Raw genomic sequence first — 16,049 nt, 5'->3', positions numbered from 1 at the left:
TGTAACATTTAATGTAATTGCTGGTACCATATTTTGCATTCAATTTTTCAGGCTTAACTTAGTGGAAATCAATCATCACTGAAGTAAAAAGCCAATGTATCTTTCCACTAAATTTTTTATTCGTTATAACCAGTTGTGACACATTTAGGTACTGAGGTAGACGCTAATGCATCAAAATTAGTTGTACTGAATAAAAAATTAATGAAAAGATACATTGGTTTTTTTTTTACTTAAGTGACCATATTTTGTATCTCAGTTGAGCCTGTATGCATTTTACTCCTTTTTAGCATGCCTTATATCATATACATTCAACATCCACCGGGTATTTCTGTAAAATGATCTTTGGGCAAATAAAATGCATTATTATTATTAAAGTCAGGAAAATACATTACCCAGATCTGTAGTAAAATTGAGGATGGAAATGCTAACCATTGATTATGATTGGATGGGTGTTTGTCATCAGCCATTCATGGCCATTCTCTCATGCTTCTAATGCTGGTGAATTTCAACTAGTTGAGGTGCTCCATTATTGGACCAGATTTATAAAAAGATATATATTCAACTGCAGACCCAAAAGCTTAGGGAGAGCATAACACTCCAAATGTACATTACTCTGGCCTCGGATGTTTTCTATTTTGGCTCTTATGCTACATTATTACATTGCATTAAAATGTACACCACGCTATGTATGAATAGATGGAAAGAGTAATCATTATATTAACAGTTCATAATTTTTGTCTGTGTAGCTTGGCCTGGCTATAGCATGCTGTTAAAGGATTGAAATGATATTAATAGATTGGCATTTATCAGAGTTACGCATGTATTCCTTCTAAATTTTGTAATGAATCTCCAGTGATCTTTTCAGCCTACTTTTAATAGTAGAATAACCATGTAAGAACATGAGGTTTTAGGTCTTGTGAAACTTTGCGAATGTATAATTTGGGGGCATATGTAGTTATAGAATATTTGAAGTTTCCCGGCTCTGTTTCTAATTTCTATTATTTAGTTTCATGATGTTTAGGTAATGCCAGTTGGTAACGACTTCAAAAATATGAAAAAGCACATTGTTAGGTTTTTTTTCATAGGATGGATGTAGAGGGTGAATCTATTAATTGAGGCAGAAAATGACCGACCATCTCAGGGTCACAATTTAGGCACAGAAGGGAAAATATTTTATGGTTTGTGTGAAGAAAATTCTCCTACTTAGCTGACGTTCAAGTCTCAAAGTGAACTTAATTATTAATCATGGCTTCAGAACTCTAGCTTAGTTTCCAGGCTGTATCCTTATAATATGTGGCATCTCTTTAAGTTATATATAGGTGGCTTCCAAAAAGAAATTATTGTTTTTCACAAACTTCTAGGTTCCTTCAGCACCTGGTCATGCCGAACAATCCAACCCTTTGTATGGGGTCGGACTACCGAATAGCTCTACTTTGCAATGCCTACTCAACGAATCAGGAGTACTTCACGCGTCCCATGGCAGCCCTTGTAGAAACTATTCTTGGGACACAGAAGGCTGCCGTGGCAGCTGCTGCAGCACAACAGCAACAGCAGGGTGCGGGAGCCGGTGGAGCTGTACCTGTTGTCCCGGGACAGGCAACGGCCCAAAGTCAGCCCGGGGCTGCCCCAGGGCAAGCCACTCAGGCCGCATCTGGCCAGCAACAGTCCGTTGGGCAGGGTTCAGTCCCAACTGGGCCAGGTCAAGCATCTCAGCCACCTTCTATGGCTGGTGGGCCGACCACTCCCCTCTCCATGTCCATCCTTGACTCACTCACCGTGCATTCCAAGATGAGCCTCATACACAGCATTGTGACTCATGTCATCAAGTTGGCCTCGTCCAAGTCCAACATGGCATTGGCTCCTGCACTCGTGGAGACATACAGCCGGTTACTGGTGTACACAGAAATTGAGTCCCTTGGAATAAAAGGATTCATTAGTGAGTATTTAATTTTTCTTGCCTGGACTTGGAAGGTGGAGTTTGAATGGATAATGACCTCTCCTCTAGATTCTGGCTTAGTGTAAAGAGCTAAGGCTGAAAAACCTCAATCTGGCTGCTACCTCACTGATAGTTTATTGTTGATCACTGTTGGGGAGGCATAGTGATATTTTATACATTGAGCAAAAAGATGAATTTTCATAAACTTTTTGCATTATCTCAATAGTAATTTTTACTTTTATTGATGCTGAGTTTCCTCATATAATGAGTTGTACCATCCTTATCCATGTTATATGGGCACTCCCATTTTTGGCCTCAAAGAAATAAAAAAACTAAAAGACTCAAATGTTAGATAAAAATAATAAATTTTTATGGAAATAATTATACTTATGCTAACCTTTGCGGTGGTTGAAATCAAATTTCTTGAGAAACTTATGTTTCACCACCAATAAAATGAAATTATTGTAAATGTTAAAAAAAGAAGAGCGAAAGTGTCTAAGTCCTGTTGGTTTTGAAATCTCCCTAGGCTAGAAGAAGTAATAAAATTTTAAGGAATGAAGCAAATTGGCATTTATGCAGAAGGTTGTTTTAGGGAAAATCTATATTTCTGGGAGCATCCAATAGATTCTTTCAAAACCTAAAAATCTCATACTTAGGTGACTCGCATTTTAGAAGTGGTGAGAAAAATATTTTCTCATGAAAAATGTGGAGATGAGAATGTAAGTAAAACATGATGCATTGCTCATAGAAGGGAGTGTGAAGTATTGAAAGTTAGTGTTTTTTTATATTCAACTAGAGTGAATATTTCTATTGAAACGTCGCTGCAGCCATAGGTTCAGAAGCCAGAAGAGAAGGTCAGAAGAATAATTAATATTCCTATTTGCCTTCCGAGAAAGTCTGTGGTAACTGAAGGACCTGACCTCATGTGTTATGTACATTTTCCAATAAGCCTTACATGGTATTAGGATTTATATGGTTAATTGTACTTAGGTTAATTTTATCATTTAAGAGACATTGGTGGCATCAGAAAGGTGCACATTGATGGTGTTTTCATTTAAAATGAGGAAATATAAAATCATGAAAGCATGAATTCAACCATAAAGATCATACCTTTCTCTGTAATTCCCAAAAACCTTATCAAATACATCTCTTTGCATCGCACAAAGGAATAGAAGCAGTGGCTGTAAATGAATAGACTAGAGAGGACACATAATTTCAGACATATGAGGGCGAATTGAAAAGTAAGGTCTCCTATTTTTTTTCATGAAAAATTAAATTTATTCTCAACTTTGTGTACATTGTAGGAAAGGCTGAGCATTTAGCTATTTTTCTACATAGTCGCCTTGACAATCAATCACTTTTTGCATTCTCATAACCAGCTTTTTAATACCGGCGTCATACCTTTCTCCTGCCACGTCACTTAGCCAACTGATGACTGCTTCTTGCACTTCCTCGTCTGACTTGAATTTCTGTCCTCCAAGATGTTTTTTGAGAGCAGGAAACAAGTGGTAGTCGCTGGGGGCAATGTCCAGGCTGTAAGGAGGGTGGTTGATGGTATCCCAGTCGAATTCATTGAGTAGGGTGGTCGTTTGATGTGACACCTGCATGTTGGTGTGGACATGCATTGTCATGATGCAAACACAGTCCTTTGGTGAGACACGTTGTAACCAAGGACCTTTGACACAATATTCTGCACAGAGAAGTAGCCACTCACTTCATTAAGGCCTTCCTTTATCTCATGACGGGTAACTCTCCGGTTATTGCACACCATCTCGTTAATTGGAGCCACTGTTGATTTGGGAAAACTCAGCCGTCCCGACCGCTGCTCATCTTGGACGTTTTCCCGGCCATCAAAAAATTTCCTGCACCATTTCCGCAAGTTTTTGATGTCCATACACTCCTCACTGTACACTTCCATTAAATGGCGATAAATTTATATCAGAGAAGTAGTCATCATTTGGCTTCGCGACCCAGCGGAAGAAAGGTGCGACACCAGTATTAAAAAGCTGCTTAGAAGGATACAAAAAGTGATTGATCGTCAAGGCGATTATGTACACAAAGTTGAGAATAAATTTGATGTTTCATGAAAAAAAATAGGAGATGTTACTTTTCGAATCGCCCTCATACATAGTGCAGTATTTAGATAAAATGATTTGGTATTTTCAAATACAAGAGCTATTTTTAAGTAGAATGTAAAGACTTCAATTTCAGGAAGATCTTATGTCAATTGGTCACTTAAACAAGAGCCCTCACTGATTCTCCCACTATTCAACATCATTATACCTTTCTTTTGATGTCAATTTTCTGCCTGGCTTGAATAATGTCTACAAGTCAGCTGAGAGCTCTACCTCCTTAAAGATTGCAAGAATTGCCATATTCAAATATCTCAAGCTATGCCCAAGATGTCTCTCTCTTAATGTTGCCATCTTACTTGGCCAGCACAGTTTAGGAAATGATGAAGTTTTATCAACAGACCAAAATGGTTTAGTGTATTGTATTGTAAGATCATTGCTGTCACCAACAAACTCTATGGTATCTCATTCACTCTTTTGAATAATTGGCATCAATTAAAATCATTTAATTGCCACCTGGTCAAGGTTATGAATAATCATTAAATATGATGTGCTTTGCATAGTTTGATAAGATCCAGCTTATCTCTCAAGAAATTTAAATTACTGTACAATCAACTGGTTCTTCATATTATTATTATTATTTATTTGCCCAGAGGACACAATATATCATGATACAATCATTATACATGTATATAGAGCACGTCATAGAAAAGAAAACAATTTCACAAAAAAAAAGAGATGACAATATCACAAAATAAATGCTATAACCCACAGCTCAGATACTCATTTACACTGTAAAAACACTTCTCTATTAAGTATGCTAATACGGTTTTTTAAAAAGGTATAAATTTTCTATATTTTTAATATCTGCGGGTAAGTTATTGTACAATTTTGAACACATGACCTCAGGCCCTCTGGATGCCAGTGAGAGGTTTGTTATTTTGACATGAATGTCCTAACATCTCCTGGTTTCATGTGTATGAAAGCTATTGTTCCTAATAAAATTTGCCGTATTCTTTTTTTACATATATAAAACTCAGATATATATATACACAAGGTACAGTGAGCAGTTCAAGTGATTTGAAATAAGGGTGACAATGAGCACGATACTTTAATTTGCACATGCTTCTCACTATCTTCTTTTGGATGACGAACACTTTATTAAGAAGGGAGGAAGACCCCCATATTACAATACAATATGACATACTTGAGTAGAATAAACCATCGTACAATGTTTTCAAAACATATTGGCTTATACTATGCTTTAATACAGATATTACATAGAATACTCTATTCAGTTTTTTACATAGTTGTTCTATATGTGTATCCCACTTCAAATTACTATCTACATATATTCCAAGGAATTTTGTACACTCCACAATATTAACATCATTATTTATGGTCTGCAATAGATCATTGTCCTTGAGGCTGTGCCTAACAGAAAACAGTATCATTTGGGTTTTTTCCTCATTTAGAATTAGATCATTGTCAACACACCACTTTTGCATACATTTCATCACATATTGACTGGTATCAATTAATGCACTCACATTTTCACTTTTTGATAAAATGGTTACATCATCTGCATACATTACGCACTTATTATTAGGAGTTACAATTGTCTTGGGTAAATCATTTATGAATATCAGAAAGAGCAAAGGACCCAACACTGACCCCTGTGGTACACCCTTTTTAACATCTAACATAGAGGAGAAATGGATAGTCCCATCTTTCCGGAAGGCTACTCTCTGTTTTCTTCCATGAAGATATGTCTTGAGCCAATAATAATAATTTTTATTTGTCCAGAGACTGCATCATACAAAAAAACTGTACACATAGTATAGGACACGTCAATACATACAATAATACACAATGTAATACATATACCTATTCTAAGTTTCATGTTCCATGAAATTCCTAATAGAATAGAACAAATTCCTTTGAAGAAAAGCTCACAATTTCCTTTTAAATAGAGAGCTTTTCTTCAAAGGAATTTGTTCTATTCTATTAGGAATTTCATGGAACATGAAACTTAGAATAGGTATATGTATTACATTGTGTATTATTGTATGTATTGACGTGTCCTATACTATGTGTACAGTTTTTTTGTATGATGCAGTCTCTGGCAATTTAGTGGAATTCCCCTAATGCCTATTGATTCACATTTTTTGAGTAACATGATATGATCCACAGTATCAAAGGCTCTGCTCATGTCAAAAAATATTCCCATTACCCTATTTTTGTTGTTTATTTCCTGTACAACATTGTCAATTGCATTAAATAGAGCCAGTTCTGTTGATTTTCCATGCTGAAAGCCATATTGATCGAGTGATATTATGTTTTGACTATCAAGATAGTCAATGATCCTTTTACAGAACACATACTCAAATAATTTGCCAAATTGTGATACTATAGATACTGGCCTGTAGTTTTGTAGATTATTTCTGTCACCTTTTTTCTTAAATACTGGGACCACCTTGGATATCTTCAAGGAGTCAGGATATACACCTTCTACCAGGGACTGGTTTACTAATGAGAGTAAAGGTCTTAGTATGAAACACCCACAGTCTTTAATTACTTTTCCTGTTATTCCCTCTATGTCAGCAGACTTTTTCTTTCCTATCCTGGTAAGATAAGAGCACAGCTCACTCTCAGAGCAGGGTGTAAGGTACATTGAGCTACATGTCTTATAGTTTATTTGAGGAACTTCTCTTTGGGTGGGATTGACTGCCTTGGGAAGGTGCAAGAATGTGTGGTTAAATGCATTAGATAGCTCAATTGGGTTTGTTATAGTTTTCCCATGATCATCAGCAACTTGATCTGGCAGTACTGTGGGGTTGATATTGGTGTTATTTTTTATAATATCCCAAGCTACTTTAGAATAGTTAGAGGCATTCCTAAACCTTTGGTCATTACACTCCCTTTTTGTTTTCTTAATTAATATCTTATATTCTTTCTTAAGGTGAGAATACTGCAATCGCAACCCCATATCATTTGATGCCTGAATTTGCAAAAACATAGTTTTTAGTATCCAGATAAGTTTTGTATTTCATTATATTTAAAATAAATTCATTCATATTTAAAATAAACTATTAATCTTTCCAATTTTTGTTCTTACCCAGGTCAATTGCTGCCAACTGTATTCAAATCACATGCATGGGGAATACTGTATACATTACTTGAAATGTTCAGTTACCGAATGCATCATATTCAGCCACATTATCGAGTTCAGCTATTGTCGCACCTACATAGCTTGGCTGCTGTTCCTCAGACAAATCAAACTCAACTACACCTGTGGTAAATTAATTTTATTATGCTGTTCATAATCGTTGATCTAAGCATGTTCTGATTATATTCTGGTGTTAAATTTTGACTGCATGTGAGTATATATTTTTGGGATAGGTGCTGTCATTGTCTTTGGTAATGTGCAGAAACCCTTTTAAATTAGCTTTAAAGAGCATTTTTTGTTAGTTTAGTGAAATAATGCACCTAGGAAAGCTTGAAAAAAAATTCCAAGGAGTTCAATGAAATTGAAAAAGAAAATTTTTGATGAGTTTAATTCCAAACCATTCACTTCTCCGCATGTATGTACAAATAAATAATGGTAGTATGGAATATGATCAATGTTGTAAGCTGTAATAATAAATTTATTGATCGTAGAAGTATCTTGAAAATGAATAGAGATATTGTCAAAAAGATATGTGTATGATCGTCACAACTTATTTTAATTAATAGCAAGATCTAATGTTGGGTATTATGAAACAGGCAATCCATGTTTAGTGTCACTGAAGGGTAATAATGGCATCTTAAGTTATGTGTGGAATTTGTAAAAATTTCTAAACCAAGTAAATAAAATCGATAGACATCTACATTTTAACATCATGGAAAAAACCTACAGATGTGTTCAGTTACAATGTATGTACAGTCAGTGGGTATTACAGGATGCTATTCATCCCAGGGAAATAGACCCAAGTTTAAAGATACTTGACCTAACAAGCCACTATAAAGAGTGTACTTCAACTGATGTTGCTTTGTAAAACATTGTACTTGTAACTTAACACATCTGTAATCGTCTTTTGGGCTGTCTGTTGTACATATGAAGCTCTTCAGGTTAATCAATAGCTGCATAAAATTTGTAAATCTGAATTTAAGTCTTATGGCTCAATTTACTGTAATTCAATAACAAGAATACTGAAATGATTTAGCACCTATTCATACTGGTCTGTTGACGATATTTTAAAATTAGAGGAAAAAATACATTAATTTTTTTAAATTTTCCCTTAAAATTAGTTCTGTATTTGAATGTTAATTCTGTATAGCATGTTGTGAATGCTTCAAGAGATATCATCAGAAAATAGATATTTAATTAGAACAAAGTTGTATGAGGGTCTAATGATGTGTTTGTAAATAATTGTCATTCTCAGTGTTGAAAGTACTGCTCTTCGGCTCATCACTGGACTTGGAAGTGCTGAGGTACAACCCCAACTCTCAAGGTTTCTTAGTGAACCAAAAACCCTTGTTTCAGCAGAGTCTGAAGAATTAAATCGAGCACTTGTGCTTACCCTTGCTCGATCCATGCATGTTACTGGAACAGGTAATCATTTTTTCTTCACTTATAATTTATTCAATATACCCACCTGGAAAAAAGTATCTTGCTTCAAGTCTTTAGGGCAGGAAGAAATTTCTCCTCTGTGAACATTTATGACTATCATTCAATAAACTTATGTTCTATTTTCAGTTATCAAAATCATCAGTATATGACGTTAATTTGAAAAGTAATCAGAATGGAATAGAAATAAACAACTTACCTCAGTGAAACTTTTATTTTCAATGTACTCTTCCTGTACACTAATGCACTTGGTCCAGCAATGTTCCAATATATTGAACCCCTCTCGAAAATTAGATTCCTTCAGTCCTGGAAAAGACTCATCTACTTTGGCTGTTGGCTCTTAGTTTGAAGAGAATCTCCATTCACCAAGGAAAATTTTGAACTATGGGGAGAGATATAAATCTGATGGAGCCAATTAAGGAGGCAGGTGTGGTAGCAATCCGTATCATAGTTCACGCATTTTTCCCATGGCGATGACACTTGTGTGTGGGCATGCATTGTCTTGATGAAAGATGACTTTATTCCTTGCCAAACCTGACCTTTTTTCATGTATCTTTTGTAGTTGTTCCAGGAGGTTAGCGTAGTATCGTCCAGCAATTTTTTGATCAGTGGGAAGATACTCTATCGACAAAATCCCTTTTGCATCCCAGAAAACTGAAGCCATCACCTTTCCGGCCGACTCCATTGCCTTTGCTTTCTTGGTGGTGGAAAGAATAAATTGAGCTTCTTTTGGCCTCTTTTAAGTCTATGTTAAATAATATTTCCTTAAAATATAAAGGGTTTTTTTACACCACTGTAAAATAAAAAAGGAGGGAAATATATAGATTGATGTGATGATTTATGGGGAAGTTAATCCCTCACCAGTGATCGGACAGTTTCAAAATACTAAGATGTTCACAGTTACCCAGGAGGGGGGCTGTTTCCCCAATAGGTTTACATGGAAATCAGTCCTTTTGCTAGGGACCGTGTTTGAGAATGTACAAATGCACACAGTCACACTGGTTTGCCCAAATTGGTTTATAAAGAATTTTTCGCTCGCCTTGGACCGGCTCTAGGCTACCTTCACTACTTACGTGTTAACTAGGAAGAGATCAAGTAGGTTTGCGATGAAAATAATCCAGACACCAGGGACCTATTTTGAGGGAATGGTATGCACACAGACTCACTGTGACTCATTCAGGTATTACAGAATAGCAATACCAACACTTTGGAATATGAAGTGGACAAAACAATAAATGGCCTGATGGTGTTGTCTAAACCAAAAATGGTAGGGGAGAAGCTGCTAGAACAATGACTCCATTCCATAATCAAGATATATTTGTGGATTGTGATATTTATGCCTTTATATAAATACTTACCAGTTGTGTTTCTTTTCTTGTTGCCATTTTTGTGTTTCCAATGAATCCATTATTGGTGGGTAGATATAGCTGTGTAAAAATGATTGCATTAGATTAACTCAAATTATAACTTGCAAAAATAGTAATGTATGTTTTCATTTGCCAGTTTCAAAACTTGCTGTAAGCCTTAAAATGCCTATAAGTGCTATGGCTTTAGCTTGTTGTTTTGTCATTGATTTTTCTCTTGTATTTTGTGACAGCGCTCCTCCTCTACTCACTGCTATTATATTTAAATTAGTCGTTTAGATTTTTAAGGATAGTTAGCATAAAAATACTGCTATAGAACTTGTTAATAGCTCTTGGTAATCTGGTAATCTTTAATTTATTCCAAAATATGGAGATGGGTACATTGAATTACATTTTTGGAACCTAGTTACTGATTGTGATTGTCAAAATCTGTATATGAAGTGATTAATTCATATGAATAAACTTTTATGCCTGAAATGTAATTGTGATTAAGAATTTCATATGTTTTTTGTATTAAATTTAAAAGGACTCTTAAACCTTTAAGCATTCTGCTAGTAAGCTACAAATAAGAAGTGGTTAGGACTGGTATGATATCTCTTGCTGAAGAAGGTTAATTCCATATTATGATTGAAGAATTAGAGGTTTGCCTTTGCCGTTATTATATTTTGTATGAGTATTTTATTTCCTCTAGTATATTTGATACTGATGTGAAATGATTTTTCTTATCCTTGTGTCAATTACAATTTATGCAACATATCATTTTGAAATACAATTAAGTGAAAGAGCATTTCAAAGTTGGCAATAAAGGAAAGTAATCCCAGATACCTTGGTAGACGGCACTGTGACAGCTTTTCTCTCGTGCATTGATTATATTTTTAGACAATGAACCCTTCCACCAAAAACCATCTTCTGCAACTGCCACTAAGTTTTTCGATGCCTAAAGCAATCGAAGCTCTAATTTCTTTTGAGGCATCGAGTCTTCTTTCTGTATATTTGTTAAGGGATATCAATTCAACCTTCAGCCCATGTTCTCACATGTAGTACAGCCTTCTAGTTCCTCTAGTGAGGAGGTTTTAAAATCCATGCCACACTAGATATAACCCTTCTGTCATGTCAAAATAACCCAGTTTTTATGTCGGAAGGACACACTGAGCAGAGCATTAGAATATCATATGTCTGTAACGAACCCATACCCATGTATTTCAGTCACCTTTTCAAACTTTTTAACATTGATCTAAGCCTATTTAAACCTAAAAACCTAGGTTACTGGTTTAAAAACAATGCAAAGTTTTCCCAGTAATAGGAAAAACATAAATGCTGCTTTCTATTGAAACTTTTAACTCCCAATAATTTTTTTTCAGTAATCTTTGAAGTTTTTCCAGTTTTCTATATTTATTTAATGATTTTTTCACAAAATATGACTTATAATGTGTAATTATTTTAACTTTCAGGTTCTGAAACTTTGTCGGGCACTTGGTGTAAAGATCTTCTCAAAACAATAATTGTTAACACTCCTCATAGCTGGGCAAATCACACACTGCAGTGCTTCCCTCCAGTTCTGAATGAATTTTTCCAGCAAAATAGTATTGGAAAAGAAAATAAACAGCAGTTGAAGGTGAGATATTCCTTTATTACTTGGGCTGGAAATTGCTCCTAGTACCAATTGAGTCCTTAGAAGATCAAAGTTAATCTGGTATTGTATGTTATACCATAACATGTAAATACATGGACCATTATAAAAGCAATGCGCATGATTTTATTTATTTCTCTGGGGAAAATAGAATTATTGATCGTACTTGTATAAATGCTAAAAATTCTTCAAAATACTCTCCCTCTGCATCGGTACACTTGCAGAGACATGTCTGCCATGCTTGGAAGGCACCCTGAAACTCCTCGACGGGAACATTGTAGCATACTTTTGTATGTTTTCTGTGGTCTCTCAGTGCTTTCCTTTTAGCTCTCTTTTCAGTTGGGGACACAAAAAAAGTCGTACAGTCCCGACTCGTGGGGGCTAGGTTCTCTGGGCCAGAAAGTCAGTAACGATGGAGGAATTGTGGCAACACTTTCAGCACAACCTCCGTGCAGACTGCAGTTCCGGATCCTCGGTCACTATCCCATGTACTGCAAATGTGGACATGTTTAGAGTGTCAGCAGTTTGTTGGATGCTCAATGGAATGCAAAATTTCGTGCATGCGATTAATGTTTTCATTGGTTCTGGCCGGTGTTGGGCGTCTATAACTGAGTTGTTCGGCAACCTCCCCCCAGCCCTCCTTGAACGGCTTGTGCCACCTCCTGGACTGTGACCTTGAAATGCAGTCATCCTTGAAGGCCTCATGAAGCATCTAGAAAATTTTGGTTGTATTCTTACCAAATCACTCAAAACTTGATGGCCTATCGCTGTTCGAGCGAATGCTCCATTGTACCATGTTACAAAATCAAAAAATACACTTCACATTGAGGCACATTTTTCTACTCTGACTGCTTGGAGTGAACTGGGGGCTGGCTGTGTTGGAAGGGCAGACCCCCCAACACATTTCCTGACTGGTTTTACCTCATTGCCATGGATTAGTCCCGTCACAATAAAATCATTCGAATTACTTTCATGATGTTTCAAAAATTAATTTCATGTAATATTTGTCATCAAATTGATTAAAAGGAATTGTATTGAGGTTTGAGTGAAATTATTCTGAATTTCATGGAAATAAATTTCTTGCTGTTCCACTGGTTTCATCAATAGGTGACACGAAATTAGATTTGGTACTTTCCCGGCGTATCTGCTTAATGAAGTTTTCTCGGGTCTTCCATCGGGTCAGGGGTTCAAAAGTGCCACCTTTAATTGGCCCCTAAAAGTTTCTTCAACCTACAGGTGCTCACAATGGAGGAGGAAAAGGATAAACCAATAGCCAGGGCCCTCTTGCCATATGTATCCTTGGTATCCAGGAAAATATCTAGAATATTGGCGAGGCACAAAGTCAAGGCCGTCGGCAAACCACCAGGAAAAATCAGAAATTTTCTTGTCAGAGCCTAACACCCAATTGGCTTAAAGACTTCGGGTATTTACAAGGTCCCATGTGAATGCATACATATCCACATTGGAGAGATGGGGCAGACCATTGAGACCAGATTAAAGTAACATCAACAATGCCTATGGCTGGAGCAGATAGAGAAATCAGCCATTGCTGAACACAGTATCGGAATGGACCACTCCAATAATTTTGATGGAACAAAGTTACTTGCCCGCTCCGTTGGTTACTGGGACCAAGTTATTAAAGAAGCTACTGAAATAGGAATAGAGAGACATAAATTCAATAGAGATTCCAGCTATTTCCTTAGCAACACGTGGAAACTGGTGCTCAGGAAGCTGAAAGAAGGAGGGAAAACAACATCGCGCAATGGTGACCAATTGGGAGGCTTCAACATCTTTCCTTCCACCATGGGTCAATCGCAAGCCACCTGACCCGTGACCACATATATTTGAAGGCTGAAATGCAGAGGTGGCACTCATCTGCCCTGAAGACGATGCTCAAGTCAAGCTTCAAAATGTTGGGCAATATGAAACCTCTGACGTGGTGGAAGACCCAAGAAAACTACATAAACATAGATGGTATCTATGTGTATACACACGTGTACATTTCTGTATATTTCTTAGGCTCTCCTAACACAGAACAACCTGGCATCTGATACTACAGTAAACCTTTCTACAGTTCTGAATACATCCTCCTTCCTTCAGTCGATCCAACTTGCCTATCCTGTTCCTTCCCCTTCCAAGTTTGACCAAAATTCTCCCCTCTATTGCAGTCTTCATCATCCAATTGCCAATCAAATTGCTCTGCATCCATCTTTCCTGCTCCGTTTTGTTTTCTCCCAACAATCCCCTCTCCATCCCCACCAAACCTAGCACTTAATCGTTTGTTTTCCCTCATGCCAATGTGACCTTTTCTGTCTTTCTACTCGCCCAGGTTTCAAAACCCTCCAATCCATGCCTATCATCTTGCTTCAATTACCATTTTTCCACATGGTACAAAACCGCATTCTGTATCAAAATGTTCATTAATTGTTTCTTAACATTCTTATCTAGCATCCCTGTAACTTATATCCGTACCACTTTGACCAGCTTGGTCCAAAAACACTGATTCGATAGGTAAACTGTTCCACCTAATCTACTTTTGCCCTCCTATTTTAATCTTGAACTAAGCCTTCCTCTTTCTTGATGACCTGTTAACCTTTTTTTGTTTACCTTGATTCTCCTCCCATACCTATCTCACTAATTTTCTAATGTGCTCAGCAATGATAGTAACTCATTGGCTGACTGACTAGCTAAAGATTGATTATCCAGAAAGCTAACTAAACTAATATAATGAATTTTCTACCAGCTTCATTCCTATCTTCATTTCTTCCTATGCCTCATTTACTATTTGTAATTTGAGAAATATTCTTTCTTTAATTTGTCGTTATACCAAAAGGAGATGCCAGAAGCAGTACAATGAAAACCAAATACCCACCATAAAACACAGTCCGCAAAAAGCTAGAAGCTTGCTTTTTACTTATTGATACTGCCATTGCTTAGGTAGGAGAACTGCCTAGGGACCACTGACAGGCACATGAAGTTTTTGGGTTATATCCTTGTGGGGGTTGCCTGGTTGCTGTAGCAGGTGTTCGGTCTTCATTTGATTCATTCATTGCCCCTCATATACCATTAAATTAAAATTGGAGGTGATTTTGAATTTTTAAAATGATAAATTGTCATTAAGTACATTGCCATTGAGGAAGTTGACTGACAACAGCATTCTCATCCTTCATGACATATCTAGTTCTTTAGTTATAGCTAGTGAGTTGATAAGAGTATTGCCTTCTGGCCAGTCAGAAAAACTCTCACTGGGACCAATATAGTCTCAGTATCAAAGACAATTTCTTGAGGATCACATCTTCCTACTGTATCATTATAATTGTTGAACCTTACTTGCATGTATTGATATTTTCTGCTTGTACCAATTTCATTTAAATCACCTTAAGAAAGAAATAATTGATTGATTGATTGATGTCTTACTTAAGTAACGTTTCATAAATATGTCATAACTGCATCAAGTATGCTGTATTTCTTCTGTATCTTCATTTCTAATTTTTCTTTTCGTTTATCTTCTCAGAAAGCTGTTGAAGAGGAATACCGCAACTGGATCTCCATGAATAATGAAAATGATTTAATTGCTCACTTCTCTGTGCAGAGCACACAACCTTTGTTTCTTTGTCTTCTGTGGAAAATGATACTGGAAACAGAAAGGATAATCAGTCCAATTGCTTATAAGTAAGTCATGTTGTTGTTTTATAACCAAAAGGATTATAATGAAAAAAGACATTCCAATTAATATGTATGCAAAGTGATTGTGATTAGGTTCATCCTATGTAACTTAACTTGTGTTTGATTGTTGGCTATTTACTAGATACCTAAATGTACAGTGAAACCTCGTGATACGAGCATGATCCATTCCGTGGCCTTCCTCATAAAACAAAAAACTTGTTTAGTGTAACATTTTTTTCCATATGCATTTGTGTAAAATATGATTTTGCAATCAATGCTGAAAAAAGTAAATTTTGTGTAAGGTTTACCCAAAGAAAATTATATAGACATTATTTAGGATTGTGGTTCACATTCACCATTTTTTCTATCATGAAATGAAACCACCTGGAATGTGAATTCGATTCATATAAAACAAAAAAGAATTGAAATAATTAGTTTATTATTTATGATACAAGAATAAATGATGTGAATCTACAATATGATTGTACATTCATAATTCATTTTTATAAGAAACCCGATGAGAGATATTTGCTTTTACTGACTTTTCAAATTTTTTGAAATTACACTACACATTACAACACTACATTCCCCTCGTTCTCGCTTTATCATTGCATAAATTTTTAGCGCACATAGCCAGTCTTATTAGGGCGATGGTTCTCAATAAACAATGCCACAGGGAATTATAGTATTCATCTCTTCCTCTGTCGCGCAATAAACCAACCTGGAATTAGATTTTTGAAAAAAAAACTAATTCAAATAATTAGTTTATTAA

The 16,049-nt window shown here is 36.1% G+C and overlaps 1 protein-coding gene across 2 annotated transcripts in view; it reads left to right on the top strand.

Annotated features, from left to right (window-relative positions):
• The window catches only part of MED23 (mediator complex subunit 23), a 38,770-nt gene that overhangs the window by 7,392 nt on the left and 15,329 nt on the right, over positions 1–16,049 (top strand). For both annotated transcript variants that reach the window (XM_071589934.1, XM_071589933.1), the window contains 5 exons: positions 1,362–1,936; positions 7,131–7,305; positions 8,433–8,602; positions 11,433–11,596; positions 15,126–15,283. In XM_071589934.1, the coding sequence (XP_071446035.1) occupies positions 1,362–1,936; positions 7,131–7,305; positions 8,433–8,602; positions 11,433–11,596; positions 15,126–15,283 (1,242 nt within the window). The remainder of the gene's footprint in view (positions 1–1,361; positions 1,937–7,130; positions 7,306–8,432; positions 8,603–11,432; positions 11,597–15,125; positions 15,284–16,049) is intronic.

Source organism: Hetaerina americana, unplaced genomic scaffold, assembly GCF_022747635.1.
Source record: "Hetaerina americana unplaced genomic scaffold, ioHetAmer1.1.p SCAF_4, whole genome shotgun sequence".
Lineage (NCBI taxonomy): Eukaryota > Metazoa > Arthropoda > Insecta > Odonata > Calopterygidae > Hetaerina > Hetaerina americana.
The sequence above is the reverse complement of the archived record's forward strand: the minus strand, read 5'-3'. Positions and strand labels throughout refer to the sequence as shown.